At 39.5% G+C, this 25,627-nt stretch overlaps 1 protein-coding gene across 4 annotated transcripts in view; it reads left to right on the forward strand.

Moving 5' to 3' along the window:
• Positions 1 to 25,627, forward strand: part of ERC1 (ELKS/RAB6-interacting/CAST family member 1) — an 871,748-nt gene that overhangs the window by 442,233 nt on the left and 403,888 nt on the right. For all 4 annotated transcript variants that reach the window (XM_053718843.1, XM_053718844.1, XM_053718845.1 and 1 more), the window contains one exon: positions 13,799 to 13,934. In XM_053718843.1, coding sequence (XP_053574818.1) covers positions 13,799 to 13,934 — 136 coding nt within the window. The remainder of the gene's footprint in view (positions 1 to 13,798; positions 13,935 to 25,627) is intronic.

The raw sequence follows: 25,627 nt of genomic DNA on the forward strand, positions 1-25,627 counted from the left end.
TTATCCTATCTAGGAAAAAAAAGAAAATAATACTCTATATATAGAAATACACAATATATAAATATTATATATAAAAATAAAAAAAATATATCGGCATAAAGTCCAATATTGTATATAAACACTCTGATCCTTAACAGCAATATTGGGACATTCTTCTTATTAACGATAATGGCTGCACTCTCTTCTCCAACGAACGTGTGAAGACTCTAGAGAACAATGATACGAGATGCGCCACTTGTGTGTGTCAATAAACAAAAATAGTAAGTACAGAGGACTCACACTTGTGAAAGGCACCCAAGTGTGCCAAGTTGTGCAGGCTGGATGTTTAATAGCAACCCAGCTAGCTGTACTCCGGTATTGCAGGAAAACTAGATCCTCCACTGCAAACAATGGTCCCAGACTCCAGCTGGTAGCATAAGCTCATAGAAAGCTATGGTTCAGAGCATAGTAAATAGGGAAGTACATTTATTTAAAATGTCATAATACACCAATTAAAATCATTTTAAAAGAACCATATCATAAGAACATATAAAAGTTTAAAACAATGCAACGCGTTTCTTGGCATAAACGCTGTTTCATCAGGCATGTACTTCACTTTATACTATCCTCTAAACCATTGCTTTTTATGACCTTACTCTACCAGCTGGAGTCTGAGACTATTGCTTGCTGTGGAGTATCCATGTTTCTAGTTCCCCAGGGTTATTGAATAATTTTACCTCCCTGAGGAAGGTTTATTATGTCCCATATCCCATAGTATCCTTTGAAAGGTTGTCTTATTTTCTTATTCAGCTTTGGTTTTAGATGCTGCAGGATTGATAGTTCCTATTCCATTTTTGGAACAGAGAATGGAATGTTATTCAGTCTCTTCGTTGTTTTCCTTAGTTTTAGATCTGAAATCTCTTTATAAGTTGGTCAGAGTTAATTCTTTCTGAATGGGGTCTATTCGGACTATTCTGTCTCTTCTTTAGTAAGGTCAGTTTATGTCCACTGTAGATTTTAAGGATGCTTAATTTCATGTTCCAATTTTGAGGGAACATTATCAGGCATTTTTTAGTTTGTTGCACTATTTTTGTTCTCGCTTTAGCTCCAAGAACTGTCTATAATTTCTGGGTACCCTTCTGTCTGTGTTTAGAACTCAGGGTATAGCAGTGTTTCTTTCCTAAGATATGGAGAGTCCACAACATCATCAATTACTAGTGGGAATATCACTCCTGGCCAGCAGGAGGAGGCAAAGAGCACCACAGCAAAGCTGTTAAGTGTCACTCCCCTACCCATAATCCCTAGTCATTCTCTTTGCCTCTGTCAATTGAGGAGGTGAAGTTTTGGTGTCTGAAGAAAATTGGATTTCTTTTGCTACAAGCAAGATTTTTGGGTCTAGCCGTAGTCCACGTTAATCTCTTCAGTAGGGTAGTGGTGGCTTTAAAGCAGTTAGGAACTTGTGAGGCGGGCCTTACTCTGTTTTCCTAACATATTTGCTGCCCATGGTATAGAACGCCAGAGTAGGTTTACTCTGTTCTTTCTTTTTCTACAGGTCTCTGTGAAGAGTATGTGTCCTCTCACACCTTGTGAGCTGTCGTCCCTCCTGACAGCTAGATTGCAGGTAAGTGCCTTTTTGTCTTCTAGGTATGGAGATTAACAAATTAAACTGCATTTTTATTGGGACACATTAATCCTTTGGGAAGGATTTTATTTGGCAGTGGCAGGCACTTATTATGTGTGTGAGATTTAAGGAGTTAATTCCTTATATTGTGGGAATTATCCCCAGAGGCTGTGGTTTTAGTTCTTTTTTATGTAGGAGTTTTCCATTTGTATGTGTATATGTGTAACTGTCTTTGGGGCAAGATTGTTATTTAACAAGCTATTGCATGTAGCACTACGTGAAAGCTCCATATTCTGCTGTGCATTTATTCCACTGAACAAGCAGCTAGTGGAGCGGCCGTAGAGTGCAACGAGTATTTAGAACTAATAAGATAGTGGTCTCAGATTTGCCCCTTGAGCTTGTGTTTTTTAAGGTATAGAGCAGCCATAGAGCATCTACCTAACTGTCATTTTTGCTAATTGATTCGGCCGCTGCGAGAATGAAGTGCGCTTTTAGCAAACTGCGCACTTAATTTCTCTGCCGATCACGTGACCCTTCTCTGACTGAGAACGGAGCAGCACCATTTTTTATTTTTATCCGGCTCTCAGGGTTACGAATAGCGTAACGGATTGCTTTGTAGTCTAAATCTGCAGGACTGAAATAGTAAATGTTTGCAGTTAGGTTTCAGTTTATTCATTGTTAAGTACAACTAAATAAACGATCTTGACAAATCCTTAAAGTGACAGTTTGTCTTTTATTTCTGTCTCTAAGTTAGGACCTAGGAAATAAAAACAAGTGGTTTGGGGCATTTTTATCATGGATTGGAGCAGGGGTCTGTTCCTATGTATATATGCTTATGTCTTGAGGCACTAATTGTTTTCTATGCAATTTTGTCCCTCAGGTTTAGAAAGATAAACGTTTTGTTTTTGAGCCTCATGTCTCTTAGGATGATGCTGTTCAGGCATTGCCACTGTTTTCTCCTGAAAAGTCCCAACCCTTTATGGCTACACATATAGTCCCCCTGCAGTTCCTCTCAGCCTCCTGGGGGAGTTTATTTGCCTGCAGAAATTGCTGCTCAGGTATCTTCTGCAGCATTATCTGCTTTTCCTATGCTAAAGGGAAAACGCAAGAGGAAATTTAGAAATTCAGATAGCAAGGTTACTGTTCTACTTACTGTTACACAGGTTGCCCTTCCTCATAAGTCTGATGAGGAGGATATGTCAGTAGCCTCTGAGGGTGAAATCTCGGATTTGGATAGTATAATTCCTTCATCTGATGCTGAAGTAGTAATCTTCATATATAAACTTGAACACCTTCATGTATTGTTAAAGGAGGTTTTGGCTACTTTGGGTGACTCTGATACTCCTGTTGCTGTCAACCCTATGAAATCTAGTAAACTTAATAAATACTATGATGTTCCTTCCACTGCGGAAGTGTTTCCTGTTCCAACGGAGAGTATTTCACAGGAATAGGAGAAGCTGGGGATGCCTTTTTTTCCGCTGTCTCCTGTCTTTAAAAAGATGTTTCCTGTCGCTGACTCCATTTAAGATTCATGGTGCCTAAAATAGAAAGTGCCATTTCTACTCTGGCTAAGACATTTTTTATCCCTATTGAGGATATCTACTCTTTTTAGGGTCCAATGGACAAAAAGCTGGAGGCTTATTTTAAATCTTCAATGGCAACCTGCAGTTTCTGTTGCCACTGTGTCAAGTGTGGCATCCTATTGGTACGACGCCTGGTCTGATTCAATTTTGGTAGAGACTCCTTTGGAGGAGGTCCAAGACAGAATTAAGGCTCTCGAGCTAGCCAATTTCTTTATTTCTGATGCTACCATGCAAGTTATTTAACTGGGAGCTAAGATATCTGGCTTCGTTGTGCAAGCACGCAGGGCGTTGTGACTAAACTCTTGGTCAGCAGATGTTACTGGCAGAAATCACTTCTGATGTTACGGGTGGAAAAGGGTCTTTTCTACCGCAAGACAAGAAGAACAGAACTAAGGTTATTAAAGTTATTTTTGTTCCTTTCGTAACTTCAAAGGAAAGTTTTCATATCCTTCTTCAAAGCAGGAACAGTCCAAGTCTTCTTGGAAACCCAATCAGTCTTGGAGCAAGGGGAAGCTATTGAAGATACCTGTAGCTGAGTCAGCTAAGTCAGCATGAAGGGTCTGCCCTCAATCACATAGTACCTTTCCTTCCCAGGGACAGAGTTCACCTCTCAAGATTATCTGCAGTTCAGGTACTAAGAGATGCGTTCTTGATCTGCGTTCAGGATTTTCTTTCCTGGGAGTGATTGTTCCAGTTCCAGTAAGGGAACAGGGCTTAGGATTCCATTCAAATCTGTTTGTGGTTCCTAAACCATTCTAGACCTAAAGGTCTCATTAAGTTTCTCAGAGTACTGTCCTTCAAAATGGAATCTATTCATTCCATTCTTCTTTTGGTCCAAGAGGGTCAGTTCATGACGACCATAGGCCTGATGGACGCGTATATTCATGTTACCAGCCACAGATCATCACAAGTTCTGAGATTTGCCTTTATAGACAAATTATTTCAGTTTGTGGTACTTCCGTTTGACCATCCTATAGCTCACAGAATTTTCTCAATGGTTCTGGGGGCTCTTTTGGCAGTGATCAGGTCTCAGGGAATTGCAGTGGCGCTCTTCCTTGACGCCATATTGGTTCAGGTGCCATCTTTTCAACAAGCAAACTCTCATACAGAGATCTTGTTGTCTTTTTTACATTCCCACGGTTGGAAAGTGAATCTGGGAAAGAGTTCCCTTGTTCCAGCTACAGGGGTAGTTTTCTTAGGGACCATCATAGATTCCCTATATATGAAAAGATTTCTGATAGTGGTCGGGAAATCCAATATTCTTTCTCCTTGTCTCTATCTGCAATCTACTGTTCGGCCATCAGTGGCTCAATGTATGGGGGTAATTGGTCTGATGGTCACTTCCATGACCATTTCCTTTGCTCGATTCCATTTGAGAGCTCTGCAGTTATGCATGCTCAGACAATGGAATGGGGACCATTCGGATCTGTCCCAGTGGATAGATTTAGATCAGTTAACAAGAGACTCTCTTCTGTGGTGGTTTCCTCAGGAGCATCAGTCTAAGGGCACATGTTTTCAGAGACCTTCCTGGGTGATCGTGACCACGGATGCCAGCCTGCTGAGCTGGGGAGCAGTCTGGGACTCGTTTAAGGTGTAGGGACTATGGACTCAGGAGGAGTCTGCTCTCCCCATAGATATCCTGGAGTTGAGAGTGATTTACAATGCTCTGATGGCTTGGCCTCGTTATTCTTAGCCCAGTTTATCAGGTTCCAGATATCACCTCAGTGGCTTACATTAACCACCAGGGAGGTACTCAGAGTTCCTTAGCCATGAATGTGGTGGCTTGGATTGTTCAGTGGGCAGAAGCTCACAATTGCTGTCTATCTGGGATCCACATTCCAGGTGTGGACAGCTGGGAAGTGGACTTCCTGAGCAGACAGACATTTCATCCCGGAGAGTGGGTTCTCTATCCGGAGGTGTTCTCCAGGTTAGCCCTCAAATGGGGGGGTGCCGGAGTTGGATCTTATGGCGTCTCGGCAGAATGCCAAGCTTCCATGCCACGGTTCAAGGTCAAGAGATCCGCAGGCTGCCGTGATAGATGCTATGGTAGTTCCTTGGGATTTCAGTCTGGCATATCTGTTTCCTCTGTTTGCTCTCCTTCCACGTGTCATTGCTCTTATCAAACAGGAGAGAGCAGTGATAATTTATAATAACTCCTGCATGGCTTCACAGGATCTGGTATGCAGACCTAGTGAAGATGTCATCTCTTCCACCTTGGAGGTTGCTGAGGAAGGACCTTCTAACTTAGGGTCCATTCCTTCAACTAAATCTTGTTTCTCTGAAGCGGTCTGCTTGGAGATTGAAAGTTTAGTTCTGTTTAATTGTGGTTTTTCTGAGTTGGTCATTGAGACCATGATTCAGGCTCGCAAGCCTGTTACTAGAAAGATTTACCATAAGGTATGGTGTAAATACCTTTATTGGTGTGAATCCAAGGCTACTCTTAGAGTAAGGACAAGATTCCTAGGATTTTGTCCTTCCTCCAGGAAGGTCTGGAGAAGGGTTTGTCAGTCAATTCTCTGAAGGGTCAGATTTCTGCATGATCTATTTTGTTACACAAGCATCTGACGGATGTGCCAGATGTTCAATCTTTTTGTCAGGCTCTGGTCAGAATCAGGCCTGTGTTTGAGTCTGTTGCTCCTCCTTGGAGCCTTAACCTTTTTCTTAAAGTTTTGCAGCTGGCTCTGTTTGAACCATTGCATTCCATAGAAATTAAGTTGTATCTTGGAATGTTTTGTTTCTTATTGTTCTCTCTTCTGCTTAGAGAGTATCGGAACTCTCGGCTTTGCAGTGTGATTCGCCTTACCTTATCTTTCATGCTGATAAGGCAGTTCTTTGTTCTAAGTTGGGTTTTCTACCTAACGTGGTTTCAGATAGATCAGGATATTGTTGTTCCTTCTCTATGTCCTACTCCTTCTCATAAGGAACATTTGTTGCACAACTTGGATGTTGTGCGTGCTCTAAAATTCTACCTCCAGGTAACTAAGGATTTTCACCAGTCCTCTGCCCTGTTTGTTTCTCTGCAAAACGTAAAGGTCACAAAGCTACTGCTACTTCTCTTTCTCTCTGGTTAAGAAGTATAATTCGTTTTGCTTATGTGACTGCTGGTCATCAGCCTCCTGGGAGAATTATGGCTGATTCCACGAGGGATGTCTCCTCTTCTTGGGTTTTCACAAATTAAGCTTCTGTGGAACAGATTTGCAAGGCTGCAACTTGGTTTGCTTTGTATACTTTTTCCAACTTAACAAATTTGATACTTTTGCCTCGGGTGAGGCTTCTTTTGGGAGAAAGGTTCTTCTAGCGGTGGTGCCTTTTGTTTAGGTCTGCCTGTTTTGTTCTCCCTCCCTAGTCATCTGTGTCCTTTAGCTTGGGTATTGGTTCCCACTAGCAATTGATGACGTTGTGGACTCTCCATATCTTAGGAAAGAAAACAGAATTCATGCTTACCTGATCAATTTATTTATTTCCGGATATGGAGAGTCCACGACCCCACCCTTAATTTAAGACAGTTATTTTTTACTAAACCTCAGGCACCTCTACCCCTTTGTATTATTCCTTTTTTCCATTTTCCTTTTGGTCGATTGACTGGGGATTATGGGTAGGGGAGTGACACTTAACAGCTTTGCTGTGGTGCTCTTTGCCTCCTCCTGCTGGCCAGGAGTGATATTCCCACTAGTAATTGATGACATTGTGGACTCTCCATATCTGGAAACAAATACATTTATCAGGTAAGCATACATTTTATTTTTCCTTATCTGGATGATCTTTTTGTTCTAGTTTTGTTTAGCAGAATCTATTTAGACTGTTGTTGTTTCTTCATCAACATGGTGGAAATTTGTTTTGCCAAAGATCTCTTTGCTTCCGCAAAGATTATTTTCCTATGGTTTTTATAAAACATTTTCTCTGACAGGTCAGACAAGATTGATGTCGGTTTTAGCCTGTCTAAACCTTCAGTCTCCTTTGTCTTTTCCTTATTTTCTCTCTGTATAGAGATATTCGGTCTCTTGCCTACTGCATAGGATGCATTTCTATTTGCTCATGAGATCTTTATAGCTTTGTTTGCTTCGACATTCATTCAGGGTGTTTACTTACTCTAGAGTTTTTAGATCTCAGACTAAGTTAGTCCCTGACTTGTTGGCTGAATCATTAGCTTTTGTTTGTATGTTGAAGGGCTCTTTGGGTGCACAAGGGGTTTGGGCTCCTTGTGAGGCAAGGTTGCCATTTTATATTTTAGAACTTTAAGAGATCTTCATTGCTCTTTTTTGGTAAGGGAGTCTTTTCTCTATTTTTTCAATCAGATAATGTCTCGGCTGTGGCATATATCTATCATCAAGGGGGAACTCTCTCTCAGTTCCTTACTCATGCAGGAAGTGTCTCGACTTCTTTCACGCAGTAGTCAGTATGTGTCTGTTTTCTGCAGTTGTTATTTTGTGTTTCCTCCTCTAGTTACTCTTCTCAGAGTATTTTCCAAGTTCAGACAAAAGATTCATCAGTGTTTCTGATTGCTCTAGCTTGATTTGCAGAGTTTGTTATTCAGTTCTTTTTCAGTTATCCATTGGCCTTTCTTGGCCTTTATTCTCTGTGGTCAAACCTCCTATTTCTAGGTCTGTTTTTCATCCATATCTCTAATCTCTAATCTTGTTGGCATAGAGATTGAACAGTTAGTACTTGGGCATAACAGCTTTTCAGAGTTTGTGGTTGAGATTCTGATTCAGGCTTGTGACTAGGGAAAATTATCATAATGTCTAGAAGGCCTTTATTTCCTGGTGTTTGGATCATGTATGTTGTTTTTTGTTGTTTTTTATTTTGGCAATTTCTTTTAGATTTTTTTGCAGGTTGGTTTGGTTGAGGGCCTTTCTGCCAGTCCTTTGAGAGGCAAAATTCTGCCTTTTCCACTTTTGTTCCATAAATAGATTTTTATTTTCCTTCTATTCCTTTTTTAGCCTGTTACGCCAATTATTCCTTGGAACCTGAGTTTGGTTTGGTTTTGAGGGTTCTGCAGGCTCCTCCGTTTGATCCTAAGCATTAGGTAGATATTTAGCATTTTTTCTTCTGCTAGTAGAGTTTTTGTATTTTCTTTCTCTCATTTTTGTGGATAAGGCAGTGGCGTCACTAGGGTTGGTGTCACCCGGTGCGGTAAGTCATGGTGTCACCCCCCCCCCCAGAAAGCAGACACACACAAAAACACAGGCAAACACACATACAAACACTCAGACACACTTAAAAACATACTCAGATGCACACACAAACACTCGGAAACACACTCAGACACACACACAAAAACACACACAAAAACACTGAGACACACAAAAACTCAGACACACACATACAAAATATGTAAACTGCACTGCATTAATTATAAAGCTCATGCCTAGAGCTGCTCCCTGGCTCAGCAGAACATCAAATGAAAGATAAACAGAGCACTCTAAAATAAATCACTGAAGAAAAGGTTTAGGCACAAACTATGAAAATTCTGCTCTATGACTCTGTTCCAAGTCTGTCAGTGCACAGCCCTGGGCCGCATGTCACTGAGCAGTGAGCACAGATAGGCAGGCAGGTATAGGCTAGCAGCGCAACTTTGCAAGCCCCACGGCACACCCACAACATTCATAGTGAAATTGGGCAGGGGAGGAGCAAAGTAAAAACAAGCAAAAGCAGCTGGGAAAACTATTTGTTGAAATTGCAGCACTGGCTCAAGGGGCAAAAAAATTGTGTGTCTACAACTTCCCCAGTCCCACTAATGTTCACAAATGCCAGCCTCTAATAAAATAATCTATGCATCTCAACATTGTATTTCTTTGAATTTCAATAAAATTTAAAAAAAAAAAAAAAAATTTTTTTTTTGGTGTCACCCTCTGGAGGGTGTCACCTGGGTGCGGCCTGCCCCCCCCCCCGCACCCCCCTAGTGACGCCACTGGGATAAGGCAGTTTTGAGAACTCTGTATATTTTTGCTTTAGGTTTTATCCTAATCCTAGAATACTTCAGAGAGGCTTCTTCACAATTCTGTTGTAGTTAGAGTCTTGAAGTATTTTGTTGATGCTTTTAAGGATTTCACACAAACTTTTATTTGTTTTGTTTGTTTATTTTTCTGTTTCTATTGCCATCTTGAGTGAAGCTTTTGTTTAATTAGGTTTGTTTGGAGGTGGGCCAGTTTTCACCTCAATATGTTTCTGTCTCTTTTTGGATTTTCAAGAATGAGGTTTCTGTTGTCCAGTTTTGCTAAGCAGCTCTTGGTCTGTCCTTGCTTACTTTTTCTAGATGTATTTTGCTTCTTCTGAGGCAGCCTTTGGTAGGTAAACCCTTAATAACCAATGACAGAATTATTCCTTCATGTAACAATTGAGCATACTGAAGCTGTGTCCTTAAGGGGTTATAGCCAGTTGTCTCAGGTTTATTTTATTATTGTGGATGTTTTTTTTATTATGCCACTCATTTTTCATTTCTCATGGACTCCATAGCTTGGGTATTAGTCCCCAGTAGCAATGGATCGTGGACTCTCACCATCTGTATGAAAGGAAACATAATGTATGCTTACCTAATAAATTCATTTCTTTCATGCTGGCTATTTGTTTTCCTCTTGTTTCTTTTTCTACCTTACTTGCTTGGCTATACGTCAGAATGACTTCCTGTAAGGTTTTTTTAAACAGCACTTGGGGTTTGGGAATCTTTGGCTCCTCCTAGTGGTCAGGAAGTCTAATTCCCAGAACTAATGGATTGTGGACTCTCCCCAACATGAATTTTTTTTTTTTATCAGGTAAGCATTAGTTTAGTTTTTTTTTTTTTTTTAAATGTCCAGTGGCACAGAGCCTGATTTGTGTAAGGTTGCAGGTTATCCTCTCTCTGTTGTTCTTCCCACTAGATGGTTCTTTTGCTTTGCAGCCACCTTATTTGTCCACCCACAAGAAGTTCCCAAAAAATGCATGTTTAGTCCTACTTTTTCCTGGGGTCACACAAACTATAGCACATATTTTTAGTTCCTGGGGACTGCATAAAGTAGTGCAGAAGGTCGGATGTGGCCTATGGAACATTCCTGATCTTGCTGAAAAAGCTATCATACACTTTAGCTTAGTCTTAATTGGACAGTTCTCAAGAATTAAAAAAAAATAAAAAATCTTTCTAGTGAAATAGAATCCATCCCCTTGTTTCACCTTGTTAGTTTTTTTCAATAATATGCAATATATATATGCTGCATCCTACCCCATAAAGGGGATTGCTGTGTTTAAAACCGTACTTGGAAGCAAAAAACGTTAGATATTGTATATCTAATTTGCATATCTTACCCAGAGTTCCCTGGTGCATTGGTAACAATATATATAAAGTACTTCTGGCAGAAAGCAAGCAGGGGTACTTCCTGTTGAGAAAGTTTACCCGTGTGTAAACAAAAACGCGTTCTGGTAGAGAGTGATGTCCTGAAAGACTATAAACCCTTGCTTGCGTAACTACTTACTTATCGTTGGCAGCAGTAAATGTTATATCATTGGAGAGTCACATACAGTATAACAGAAATCCAGCCCTGTAATTCGATTAAAGCCGGACTTGGACTTCTGTGTGACAATATCAATACTATGGGCTTGTTTTATTTGTTTATCTTGTAAGTGTGCATTTTGTTATAGTCAGGGATCTGACTGAATAAAGACTGATACAGTGAATCACGGATGCGCTTGTTCCTCTTTCTTTTTTGCTAATTTTCTATACAACAATTCTATATCTCTTACATATTTAACCTCATTTCCCAAGGTTCACTTGTGGTGGATGCCAGAGTATCGGCGGGCTCCTTCCTTGAACCCCCAGGCGGAGGCAAAAGAAATAGTGTAGATCCACCGGTGGTTATTTCCTATTAGATTTTTATATGTGTTTATTTTATGTGTTCATTTTGTCCTTAAATTGTATTTTACTTATGATATTTATTTGTATTATTTATCCATTTAATATTTATTGGTTTACATAAATTTAGATCCTATAATATTTTACTTTTGAGCGCAGGTAACCGTCTTTAGATTGATTTTCTTTTAAACGCTTCCAGAGGGCGTTTTATCTATGCTTCCTGCATATAATATTTGCACTAATGCATCTAGAGTAACTTGTTTTTTACTGTCCATTTTACCCGGGTAGTCCTAGGATTACTCGGATTTCTTACTTTTACCTGTAATATATATTATATATATATATAGCTATATGTATGTGTGTATATGTGTATAATTATATATATATATATATATATATATATATATGTGTGTGTGTGTGTGTGTGTGTGTGTGTGTATATGTGTACAGTATAATTATATATATATATAGCTATATGTATGTGTGTATATGTGTATAATTATATATATATATATATATATATATATATATATATATATATATATATATATATATATATATATTCATGGTATAAAATACCAACAGAATTAATATAGTACACACTTAGAGATATCTGTTTATATCTTGCTTTTTTATATTTAATTATTCATGTACATACAGATATGAAAATAGTAGATTTGTGTATAGTAGCAAAAGACTTATTCATGTTAGGAGTTACGTGCAGTGCTGGCAGCAAGTTGGCAGCTACCTCATTTTCCTGTAAATTTTAGTTTGTTTCTGAATTTAGCTTCTTTTTTATGTATCATTTTTTTTTATATATATATATATATATATATAAAAAAAAAAAAAGTCGTCTATTTTCTTGGTGGTTAATTAGAGGGCTGAACATCTAACTCTCCACGTGACAAATTGGGGAGAGGAGAAAACACAGAATCTGATATCTTTTCCAGAATCATCACACCACATAGCCTTGTCAGCTGCTTTTTTACTTTGATTGGACTAAGCACAAAAAGTTTAAATCCAAACCACAAATTGGTTGGTGCCTAATTTGGTACCATCAACTGACTGTGTTCGCGTAACCACTGTGCATGCTTAGGTTTAGGATAGAACTTATTTTTGGTCAGAAAATCTGTGTTTTACACAGTTCTATAAATGGAAGTGAAATATTATTTGCATTGCTATGATCTAATGGGTAAACCTAGTTAAAATGCAAAATTGTATAAAAAAAACAGCATTTCACTGGGTTTGTCACAGATCTCAGAAGCAAAAGATGTGGTTGGTGCAAATGTAATAACTCACCTATTTAATATATTTTTTTTAATGAAATCTTATCAGTTTATGTTGTAAGAAATCATTTGAATTCCGTTCACATGTGCAGTTAATAACCTCATGCCATTTTGAGTAGTTTTATCATTTACATTATCTTTAATTGTCCAAACATGTAATCACAATCATAAATCCACATTCTGATAATAATTTTCTTTTAGTTGTATACAATTTTATAGTTTAAAAATGGGATTTCAGCAATATTTTTTTCTCAACTTTTTATTAACCCCTTAGTGACCAGACCATTTTTCAATTTGCTTACGCTTAAGGACCAGGGCTATTTTTACATTTCTGCGCTGTTTGTGTTTAGCTGTAATTTTCCTCTTACTCATTTACTGTACCCACACATTTTATATACCGTTTTTCTCGCCATTAAATGGAATTTCTAAACATAACTTTATTTTCATCATATCTTATAATTTACTATAAAAGAATGGAAAAACACACTTTTTCTAACTTTGACCCCCAAAATCTGTTACACATCTACAACCACCCATGCTAAATAGTTTCGAAATTTTGTCCTGAGTTTAGAAATACCAAATGTTTACATGTTCTTTGCTTTTTTATAGGGCAATAAGTACAAGTAGCACTTTGCTATTTCCAAACCTTTTTTTTTCCTTCAAAATTAGCAATAGTTACATTGTAACACTGAGATCTGTCAGGAATCCCTGAATAACGCTTCACATGCCATGAATTATAAATATAATAATGGCATATCGTGAATCTACTGGGCCTGCTGAGAAAAACAATATATAATTTGTGTGGGTCACTCGCTGGAATTTGACTTACAATAGGTTGTAATAGGTTTTAAATGTAGGTAGCAAAAAAAAGCTCAAAATTGGCTCAGCACGGGGGGGGGGGAGGGTTAAAGGATCATTAAATACAGTAGAATTGCATAATCAACAAGTGCATAATAAAATAATATGCTAAATCACTTCAAATGAGTAGTAGATTTTTTTTCTGACAAATTTTAAAAGTTCCGTTCTCCATCCCTTGAATCATGTGACAGCCCTCAGCTAATCACAAAATGCATATTTGTATATACTGTGAATTTTGCACATGCTCAGTAGGATCTTGTGCCTCAGAAAGTGTGCATATAAAAATATTGTGCACATTTTGAGAATGGAAGTAAATTAGGAAGTTGTGTAAAATTGCCCTCACTGAATTATTATAAACGTTTAATTTTGACTTTAGTGTTCCTTTAATCTGTGCAATGTCAGTGGGGAAAAAAACTATACCATTACTGTGTTTTTGTCAAGTGGAATGCAATGGTCATCTTGTCTTTGCATGGATAGGAGTAGACCTTGTGATATTTTGGGATCATATGGGGGTGAACACGTAACTTTTCTTCAGTTAATAGTATGATGATTGCATGGACTGTCTTTGTGCTAGTTGTAAGTAGCATTAACATTGGGTTATACGTTACCAGTAAGCTCTTCATTACATTTCTAACTTTTTGTTTCTACAGACAAAACAAAGATCAGAGCAAAAAGGTGGCAACTCTAAAGCACAAAGAACAGGTGGAGAAGAAAAAGAATGCACAGCTCTTGGATGAGGCCAGGCGGAGAGAGGACAACCTGACAGATAACTCCCAGCAGCTGCAGGTATGAGTTCTAGACACAGACAGCCAGGTGCAACTAAGATGATTCATAAAGATATGACAGAAGTAATTCTCCTGTGTCCAGACAGACATTCTTCTCTTCAGTCTACAGATGCCCATTTCACAAATCTGAATATATTGCTCAGTGAATGCAGTGTAGTCATCAGTGTACTGGGAGCTTAGGAGCTTACTGTTTAATGCGTATACACTGGTATGCTTGAAAAATTGAACAGATTTTTTTTATGAAGTTGGTTAAAAGAAATTGTGCTGCCCATCAGCTAATTAATGAGCAGACATGCATTCAAATTTGGCCAAAAAAAAAACCTAACTTATTGTTGTTCGTTGCATTCATCTGAAAAAAGCCACCCCTTTAAAGAATAAACATGAACAAAATGCATGTGACAATTTTTTTTTATTTGTTCATGAGGTTAAAACCATTACTCTTACACTATTCAATTGTGATCCAGCAATTTCCTTGTTAGTTGATTGATTCCTTTGCCAGACAATAAATATGTAAACGTCACTTTTATTCTTGGCCAAATCCTGACCTCATTAACCCATTCACTACCAAGAATTTCAAAAGGAAAACTTGGCCAAATTACCAGAGAATTTTTGCTATCACTCCATTTAAACAGAAACAGAGCCTTTTGTTTTTTTATTCACCCTATAGCATAGGAATCCCTCCTCAAACCACCTACCTCCCTGACCCCTCCCCCCCAAACATCTCTCCAGCCCTCCCTCTCCCACTACTCGCCACCATCTTTGTTACTGGCATCTAGTCTACCAGTAACAAATTATACTTTCTGTAGTTTAGGGGACCCCCCTCTGAGATCACTTTTTTCTGTAGTGTAGGGCCCCCTCCCCTCTCCAATCCCCCTTGTTCTTCAAAATAATTTTCTGTAGTGTAGAGAACCCCGCCCCTCCCTTCATATGTGGCTTCATATGGTAAAGGAGCACGATTAGCGATCCCTTGCCATATGAAGGCAGAAGCCTTCTGCCCACAGCTGCAGTCTCTGTTGTGTAAGCTGACAACGCAACTGCAGCATGCGCCACAGTGTAAGACAGAGGTATTACGTCATCACAGTATGCTGGGCAAAGTACTGAATGACATAGTATCTATGTCCTTTTGGCACAAGGGGTTAAAAAAAGTTGTGCTGTTGCTTGCTAATAGCAATAGCACTTTCTGATACTTTAACTTTATTCAAAGAGACAGTAAAAACCTTGAGTTTAATTTAAAATGTTTAGTTATGTGTAGTAAATCAACTTTGCAATGTATTATTTATTTTGCACCATTTTCATATAATTTAGCTTTGAAAATGGTGGGTTTTGTAATTCTCAGAACTTAAAAAGCACACTACAGACAACTCAAGACTAATCCTACTATATATTGTTCCGTAATTGGAGTTAACAACTTAGAATTGCAAAACAATGCAATTTATTCTAACTACATGACCTTCCTTGTCCGCTGCAGACTCAAGCCCATATTGGCTTTTCCAAATGAGACAAGTGGTAGGTGGACTTTGGCTATTGTGAACCAATTATAGCAAACAAGATGTTAATTTGTTCTAAAAATGTTTAGACTTTACTTATATGTTTCTCCTGTTAAGTGTAGTCAGTCCACGGGTCATCCATTACTTATGGGATTATATCTCCTCCCTAACAGGAAGTGCAAGAGGATCACCCAAGCAGAGCTGCTATATAGCTCCTCCCCTCTACGTCATATCCAGTCATTCTCTTGCACCTAACTAAAGATAGGACGTGTGAGAGGACTGTGGTGTGTTAAACTTAGTTTTTATTTCTTCAATCAAAAGTTTGTTATTTTAAACGGCACCGGAGTGTGTTGTTTGTTCTCAGGCAGCATTAGAAGAAGAATCTACCTGAGTTTGTCTATGATCTTAGCGGTCGTAACTAAGATCCACTTGCTGTTCTCGGCCATTCTGAGGAGTGAGGTAACTTCAGAACAGGGGATAGCATGCAGGGCCCACCTGCAAGGAGGTATGTGCAGTAAATTATTTTCTAAGGAATGGAATTGACTGAGAAAATACTGCTAATACCGATGTAATGTAAGTGCAGCCTTAAATGCAGTAGTAGCGACTGGTATCAGGCTGATATGTATGTATGTATACTCTGAGGTATTTCTGGGGAATGGAATTTCACTAAGAAAATACTGTCAATATTAAAGTAATATTTGAGCCTGCACTGCAGTGAAAGGGACTAGCAGCAGGCTTATTAATAAAACTTCATAATTTTCAATTTTTAAAACGTTTAATGGCATGTTAATCGTTTTTTCTGAGGTACTTGGTGATAAAACTTTATGGGCATGATTTTTACCACATGGCTGTCGGTTTTTTTTTCTGAATAAAAACAGTTTACTGAGCTTCCCCACTGTTGTAATATGAGTGGGAGGGGCCTATTTTAGCGCTTTATTGCGCAGTAAAAATTTAGTCACAGTCTTCCTATTTCTTCCTCCATGATCCAGGACGTCTCTACAGAGCCCAGGGGTCTCCAAAACTAGTTTTGAGGGAGGTAATCAGTCACAGCAGACCTGTGACAGTGTGTTTGACTGTGATAAAAACGTTTATTATTTCAACTGTTATCCGTTTTGGGTATTAAGGGGTTAATCATCCTTTTGCTGGTGGGTGCAATCCTCTGCTAACTTATACATTTTCTGTTAAAATTTGGTTGTTTTTAACATATTTGGTTCATTGTTAATTCAACTGTGTCACATTTTTATGTTTTCTTAAAATCGCAGTAGCGTTTTTTATATAGCTTGTAAATTTATTTAAAAGTTTTTTTCCAAGCTTGCTAGTGTTATTGCTAGTCTTTTTAAACATGTCTGACACAAATGAATCTGTTTGTTCATTATGTTTAAAGGCCAATGTGGAGCCCAATAGAAATTTATGCACTCAATGTATAGATGTTACTTTGAATAAAAGTCAAACTTTATATGTTAAAAAAATATCACCAGACAACGAGGGGGAAGTTATGCCGACTAACTCTCCTCACGTGTCAGTACCTTCGCCTCCCGCTCAGGAGGTGCGTGATATTGTGGCGCCAAGTACATCAGGGCGGCCCATACAAATCACTTTGCAAGACATGGCTAATGTTATGACTGAAGTACTATCTAAATTGCCAGAATTAAGAGGTAAACGCGATCACTCTGGGGTAAGAACAGAGTGCGCTGATAATAATAGAGCCATGTCTGATACTGCGTCACAATTTGCAGAACATGAGGACGGAGAGCTTCATTCTGTGGGTGACGGATCTGATCCAAGTAAACTGGATTCAGACATTTCAAATTTTAAATTTAAGCTTGAGAACCTCCGTGTATTACTAGGGGAGGTATTAGCGGCTCTGAATGATTGTAACACGGTTGCAATTCCAGAGAAAGTATGTAGGCTGGATAAATATTTCTTTCATGTAATTAGCAAGAGTCCATGAGCTAGTGACGTATGGGATATACATTCCTACCAGGAGGGGCAAAGTTTCCCAAACCTTAAAATGCCTATAAATACACCCCTCACCACACCCACAAATCAGTTTTACAAACTTTGCCTCCTATGGAGGTGGTGAAGTAAGTTTGTGCTAGATTCTACGTTGATATGCGCTCCGCAGCAGGTTGGAGCCCGGTTTTCCTCTCAGCGTGCAGTGAATGTCAGAGGGATGTGAGGAGAGTATTGCCTATTTGAATGCAATGATCTCCTTCTACGGGGTCTATTTCATAGGTTCTCTGTTATCGGTCGTAGAGATTCATCTCTTACCTCCCTTTTCAGATCGACGATATACTCTTATATATATATACCATTACCTCTGCTGATTTTCGTTTCAGTACTGGTTTGGCTTTCTACAACATGTAGATGAGTGTCCTGGGGTAAGTAAGTAAGCTTATTTTCTGTGACACTCTAAGCTATGGTTAGGCACTTTTTTATAAAGTTCTAAATATATGTATTCAAACATTTATTTGCCTTGACTCAGGATGTTCAACATTCCTTATTTTCAGACAGTCAGTTTCATATTTGGGATAATGCATTTGAATCAATCATTTTTTCTTACCTTAAAAAATTTGACTTTTTCCCTGTGGGCTGTTAGGCTCGCGGGGGCTGAAAATGCTTCATTTTATTGCGTCATTCTTGGCGCTGACTTTTTTGGTGCAAAATTTTTTTTTCTGTTTCCGGCGTCATACGTGTCGCCGGAAGTTGCGTCATTTTTTGACGTTTTTTTGCGTCAAAAGTGTTGGCGTTCTGGATGTGGCGTCATTTTTTGGCGCCAAAAGCATTTAGGCGCCAAATAATGTGGGCGTCTTATTTGGCGCTAAAAAATATGGGCGTCATTTTTGTCTCCACATTATTTAAGTCTCATTATTTATTGCTTCTGGTTGCTAGAAGCTTGTTCACTGGCATTTTTTTTCCCCATTCCTGAAACTGTCATTTAAGGAATTTGATCAATTTTGCTTTATATGTTGTTTTTTCTATTACATATTGCAAGATGTTCCACGTTGCAACTGAGTCAGAAGATACTTCAGGAAAATCGCTGCCCGGTGCTGGAGCTACCAAGCTAAGTGTATCTGCTATAAAACTTTTGGTATCTTTTTCTCCAGCTGTTGTTTGTATTGCATGTCATGACAAACTTGTTAATGCAGATAAAATTTCCTTTAGTACTGTTACATTACCTGTTGCTGTTCCGTCAACATCTAATTTTCAGAGTGTTCCTGATAACATAAGAGATTTTATTTTTAAAATCCATTAAGAAGGCTATGTCTGTTATTTCTCCTTCTAGTATACATAAAAGTCTTTTAAAACTTCTTTTTTCAGATGAATTTTTAAATGAACATCATCATTCTAATACTGATAATGGTTCTTCTGGTTCAGAGGTTTCTGTCTCAGAGGTTGATGCTGATAAATCTTCGTATTTGTTCAAGATGGAATTTATTCGTTCTTTACTTAAAGAAGTATTAATTGCATTAGAAATAGAGGATTCTGGGTTTTTAAATCTCCTGTTGTTATTCCAGAAGTGTTTTCTCTCCCTGATGCTATTTCTGAAGCAATTTCCAGGGAATGGAATATTTTGGGTAATTCATTTACTCCTTCTAAAACGTTTTAAGCAATTATATTCTGTGCCATCTGACAGATTAGAGTTTTTGGGACAAAATCCCTAAGGTTAATGGGGCTGTCTCTACTCCTGCTATATTTTTAGCGGATGTTGCTGCAGCTTCAACTTTTTGGTTAGAAGCTTTAGCGCAACAAGTAACAGATCATAATTTTATAGCATTATTATTATTCTATAACATGCTAATAATTTTATTTGTGATACCATCTTTGATATCATTAGAGTTGATGTCAGGTATATGTCTCTAGCTATTTTAGCTAGAAGAGCTTTATGGCTTAAAACTTGGAATGCTGATATGTCTTCTAAGTCTACTTTGCTATCCCTTTCTTTCCAGGGTAATAAATTATTCGGTTCTCAGTTGGATTCTATTATCTCAACTGTTACTGGAGGGAAGGGAACTTTTTTACCAAAGGATAAAAAATCTAAGGTAAATTTAGGTCTAATAATCGTTTTCGTTCCTTTCCTCACAACAAGGAACAAAAGCCTGATCCTTCATCCTCAGGAGCGGTATCAGTTTGGAAACCATTTCCAGTTTGGAATATATCCAAGCCTTATAGAAACCCAAAGCCAGCTCCTAAGTACCCATGAAGGTGTGGCCCTCATTCCAGCTCAGCTGGTATGGGGCAGATTACGTTTTCTTCAAAGAAATTTGGATCAATTCCGTTCACAATCTCTGGTTTCAGAACATTGTTTCAGAAAGGTACAGAATTGGCTTCAAGTTAAGGCCTCCTGCAAAGAGATTTTTTTCTTTCCCGTGTCCCAGTAAACCCAGCAAAGGCTCAGCATTTCTGAAATATGTTTCAGATCTAGAGTTGGCTGGAGTAATTATGCCAGTTCCAGTTCTGGAACAGGGGCTGGGGTTTTATTCTATCTCTTCATTGTACCAAAGAAGGTCAATTCCTTCAGACCAGTTCCGGATCTATCAATATTAAATCGTTATGTAAGGATACCAACATTCAAGATGGTAACTGTAGGACTATTCTGCCTTTTGTTTAGCAAGGGCATTATATGTCTACAATAGATTTACAGGATGCATATCTGCATATTCCGATTCATCCAGATTACTTTTAGTTTCTGAGATTCTCTTTTTAGACAAGCATTACCAGTTTTGTGGCTCTACCGTTTGGCCTAGCATCAGCTCCAAGAATTTTTTCAAAGGTTCTCGGTGCCCTTCTGTCTGTAATCAGAGAACAGGGTATTGGTATTTCCTTATTTTGGACGATATCTTGGTACTTGCTCAGTCTTCACATTTTCGCAGAATCTCATACGAATCGACTTGTGTTGTTTCTTCAAGATCATGGTTGGAGGATCAATTTACCAAAAAGTTCATTGATTCCTCAGACAAGGGTAACCTTTTTAGGTTTCCAGATAGATTCAGTGTCTATGACTCTGTCTTTGTCAGACAAGAGAAGTCTAACATTGATATCAGCTTGTCAAAACCTTCAGTCACATTCATTCCCTTTGGTAGCCTTATGCATGGAAATTTTAGGTCTTATGACTGCTGCATTGGATGCGATCTCCTTTGCTCGTTTTCACATGCGACCTCTTCAGCTCTGTATGCTGAACCAATGGTGCAGGGATTACACAAAGATATCTCAATTCATATCTTTAAACCGATTATACGACACTCTCTGACGTGGTGGACAGATCACCATCGTTTAGTTCAGGGGGCTTCTTTGTTCTTCCGACCTGGACTATAATCTCAACAGATGCAAGTCTTACAGGTTGGGGAGCTGTGTGGGGGTCTCTGACAGCACAAGGGGTTTGGGAATCTCAGGAGGTGAGATTACCGATCAATATTTTGGAACTCTGTGCAATTTTCAGAAGCTCTTCAGTCTTGGCCTCTTCTGAAGAGAGAGTTGTTCTTTTGTTTTCAGATAGACGATGTCACAACTGTGGCATACATCAATCATCAAGGAGGGACTCACAGTCCTCTGGCTATGAAAGAAGTATCTCGAATTTTGGTTTGGGCGGAATCCAGCTCCTGTCTAATCTCTGCGGTTCATATCCCAGGTATAGACAATTGGGAAGCGGATTATCTCAGTCGCCAAACGTTGCATCCGGGCGAATGGTCTCTTCACCCAGAGGTATTTCTTCAGATTGTTCAAATGTGGGAACTCCCAGAAATAGATCTGATGGCTTCTCATCTAAACAAGAAACTTCCCTGGTATCTGTCCAGATCCCGGGATCCTCAGGCGGAGGCAGTGGATGCATTATCACTTCCTTGGAAGTATCATCCTGCCTATATCTTTCCGCCTCTAGTTCTTCTTCCAAGAGTATTCTCCAAGATTCTAAAGGAATGCTAGTTTGTCCTGCTGGTAGCTCCAGCATGGCCTCACAGGTTTTGGTATGCGGATCTTGTCCGGATGGCCTCTTGCCAGCTGTGGACTCTTCCGTTAAGACCAGACCTTCTGTCGCAAGGTCCTTTCTTCCATCAGGATCTCAAATCCTTAAATTTTAAGGTATGGAGTTTGAACGCTTGATTCTTGGTCAAATAGGTTTCTCTGACTCTGTGATTAATACTATGTGACAGGCTCGTAAATCTGTATCTAGAGAGATATATTATAGAGTCTGGAAGACTTATATTTCTTAGTGTCTTTCTCATCATTTTTCTTGGCATTCTTTTTGAATACCGAGAATTTTACAGTTTCTTCAGGATGGTTTAGATAAAGGTTTGTCCGCAAGTTCCTTGAAGGACAAATCTCTGCTCTTTCTGTTCTTTTTCACAGAAAGATTGCTAATCTTCCTGATATTCATTGTTTTGTACAAGCTTTGGTTCGTATAAAACCTGTCATTAAGTCAATTTCTCCTCCTTGGAGTTTGAATTTGGTTCTGGGGGCTCTTCAAGCTCCTCCTTTTGAACCCATGTATTCTTTGGTCATTAAATTACTTTCTTGGAAAGTTTTGTTTCTTTTGGCCATCTCTTCTGCCAGAAGAGTCTCTGAATTATCTGCTCTTTCTTGTGAGTCTCCTTTTCTGATTTTTCATCAGGATAAGGCGGTGCTGCAAACTTCTTTTGAATTTTTTTACCTAAGGTTGTGAATTCTAACAACATTAGTAGAGAAATTGTGGTTCCTTCATTATGTCCTAATCCTATGAATTCTAGGGAGAAATCATTGCATTCTTTGGATGCTGTTAGAGCTTTGTAATATTATGTTGAAGCTACTAAGTCTTTCCGAAAGACTTCTAGTCTATTTGTCATCTTTTCCGGTTCTAGAAAAGGCCAGAAAGCTTCTGCCATTTCTTTGGCATCTTGGTTGAAATCTTTATTTCATCATGCCTATGTCGAGTCGGGTAAAACTCCGCCTCGAAGGATTACAGCTCATTCTACTAGGTCAGTTTCTACTTCCTGGGCGTTTAGGAATGAAGCTTCGGTTGATCAGATTTGCAAAGCAGCAACTTGGTCCTCTTTGCATACTTTTACTAAATTCTACCATTTTGATGTGTTTTCTTCTGAAGCAGTTTTTGGTAGAAAAGTACTTCAGGCAGTGGTTTCAGTTTGAATCTTCTGCTTATGTTTTCATTAAACTTTATTTTGGGTGTGGATTATTTTCAGCAGGAATTTGCTGTCTTTATTTTATCCCTCCCTCTCTAGTGACTCTTGCGTGGAAAGATCCACATCTTGGGTAGTCATTATCCCATACGTCACTAGCTCATGGACTCTTGCTAATTACATGAAAGAAAACATAATTTATGTAAGAACTTACCTGATAAATTCATTTCTTTCATATTAGCAAGAGTCCATGAGGCCCACCCTTTTTTTATGGTGGTTATGATTTTTTTGTATAAAGCACAATTATTCCAATTCCTTATTTTTTATGCTTTCGCACTTTTTTCTTATCACCCCACTTCTTGGCTATTCGTTAAACTGATTTGTGGGTGTGGTGAGGGGTGTATTTATAGGCATTTTAAGGTTTGGGAAACTTTGCCCCTCCTGGTAGGAATGTATATCCCATACGTCACTAGCTCATGGACTCTTGCTAATTACATGAAAGAAATGTAAACTAGGTTGAACCCCCAAGGCACCACTAAGGCATCGACCAGCTCTGTCTGGGGATTCCTGGACCTCGACCCGTATTTGGGTAGCTTGCAATTGAGTCTGGACGCCATGAGATCTATCTCCGGCGTCCCCCATCTGTGACAGATTTCCGCAAACACCTCAGGGTGGAGGGACCATTCCCCTGGATGAAAGGATACGTCACTAGCTCATGGACTCTTGCTAATATGAAAGAAATGAATTTATCAGGTAAGTTCTTATATAAATTATGTTTTTGCGGTACCGGCGTGTACTGACGTTTTTCCTATACCTAAAAGGCTTACAGAAATTGTTAACAAGGAGTGGGATAGACCCGGTGTGCCTTTTTCACCCCCTCCTATATTTAGAAAAATGTTTCCAATAGACGCCACCACACGGGACCTATGGCAGACGGTCCCTAAGGTGGAAGGAGCAGTTTCTACTCTGGCTAAGCGCACCACTATCCCGGTGGAGGATAGCTGTGCTTTTTCAGATCCAATGGATAAAAAGTTAGAGGGTTACCTTAAGAAAATGTTTGTTCAGCAAGGTTTTATATTACAACCCCTTGCATGCATCGCGCCTGTCACTGCTGCGGCGGCATTCTGGTTTGAGTCTCTGGAAGAGACCCTTAGCACAGCTCCATTGGATGAGATTATGAACAAGCTTAAAGCCCTTAAGCTAGCTAATTCATTTATTTCTGATGCCGTAGTACACTTAACCAAACTTACGGCTAAGAACTCCGGATTCGCCATTCAAGCGCGTAGAGCGCTGTGGCTTAAATCCTGGTCAGCTGATGTGACTTCTAAATCTAAATTGCTTAATATTCCTTTCAAAGGGCAGACATTATTCGGGCCCGGCTTGAAAGAAATTATCGCTGACATTACTGGAGGTAAGGGCCATGCCCTGCCTCAAGACAGGGCCAAACCAAAGGCTAAACAGTCTAATTTTCGTGCCTTTCGTAACTTCAAGGCAGGAGCAGCATCAACTTCCTCCGCTCCAAGACAGGAAGGAACTGTTGCTCGCTACAGACAGGGCTGGAAACCTAACCAGTCCTGGAACAAGGGCAAGCAGGCCAGAAAACCTGCTGCTGCCCCTAAGACAGCATGAAGTGAGGGCCCCCGATCCGGAAACGGATCTAGTGGTGGGCAGACTTTCTCTCTTCGCCCAGGCTTGGGCAAGAGATGTCCAGGATCCCTGGGCGTTGGAGATCATATCTCAGGGATATCTTCTGGACTTAAAAGCTTCTCCTCCACAAGGGAGATTTCATCTTTCAAGGTTATCAGCAAACCAGATAAAGAAAGAGGCGTTTCTACGCTGTGTACAAGACCTCTTACTAATGGGAGTTATCCACCCAGTTCCGCGGTCGGAACACGGGCAAGGATTCTATTCAAATCTGTTTGTGGTTCCCAAAAAAGAGGGAACCTTCAGACCAATCTTGGACTTAAAGATCCTAAACAAATTCCTAAGAGTTCCATCGTTCAAAATGGAAACTATTCGAACCATCTTACCCATGATCCAAGAGGGTCAGTACATGACCACAGTGGATTTAAAGGATGCCTACCTTCACATACCGATTCACAAGGATCATTACCGGTATCTAAGTTTTGCCTTCCTAAACAGGCATTACCAGTTTGTAGCTCTTCCCTTCGGGTTAGCTACGGCTCCAAGAATCTTTACAAAGGTTCTGGGCTCTCTTCTGGCGGTACTAAGACCGCGAGGCATAGCGGTAGCTCCGTACCTAGACAACATTCTGATACAAGCGTCAAGTTTCCAAACTGCCAAGTCTCATACAGAGTTAGTTCTGGCATTTCTAAGGTCGCATGGGTGGAAGGTGAACGTAGAAAAGAGTTCTCTATTGCCACTCACAAGAGTTCCCTTTCTAGGGACTCTTATAGATTCTGTAGAAATTAAAATTTACCTGATGGAGGACAGGTTATCAAAACTTCTAAATGCTTGCCGTGTCCTTCATTCCATTCAACACCCGTCAGTGGCTCAGTGCATGGAGGTAATCGGCTTAATGGTAGCGGCAATGGACATAGTACCATTTGCGCGCCTGCATCTCAGACCGCTGCAATTGTGCATGCTAAGTCAGTGGAATGGGGATTACTCAGATTTGTTCCCTCTGCTAAATCTGGATCAAGAGACCAGAGATTCTCTTCTATGGTGGCTTTCTCGGCCACATCTATCCAAGGGGATGCCCTTCCGCAGGCCAGATTGGACGATTGTAACAACAGACGCCAGCCTTCTAGGTTGGGGCGCAGTCTGGAATTCCCTGAAGGCTCAGGGATCATGGACTCAGGAGGAGAGACTCCTTCCAATAAACATTCTGGAATTAAGAGCAATTTTCAATACTCTTCTGGCTTGGCCTCAGTTAGCAACTCTGAGGTTCATCAGGTTTCAGTCGGACAACATCACAACTGTGGCTTACATCAACCATCAAGGAGGAACAAGGAGTTCCCTAGCGATGATGGAAGTCTCAAAGATAATTCGCTGGGCACCTGTCAGCGATCCACATCCCAGGCGTGGAGAACTGGGAGGCGGATTTTCTAAGTCGCCAGACCTTTCATCCGGGGGAG

The sequence above is a fragment of the Bombina bombina genome, chromosome 6 (assembly GCF_027579735.1).
Source record: "Bombina bombina isolate aBomBom1 chromosome 6, aBomBom1.pri, whole genome shotgun sequence".
NCBI lineage: Eukaryota > Metazoa > Chordata > Amphibia > Anura > Bombinatoridae > Bombina > Bombina bombina.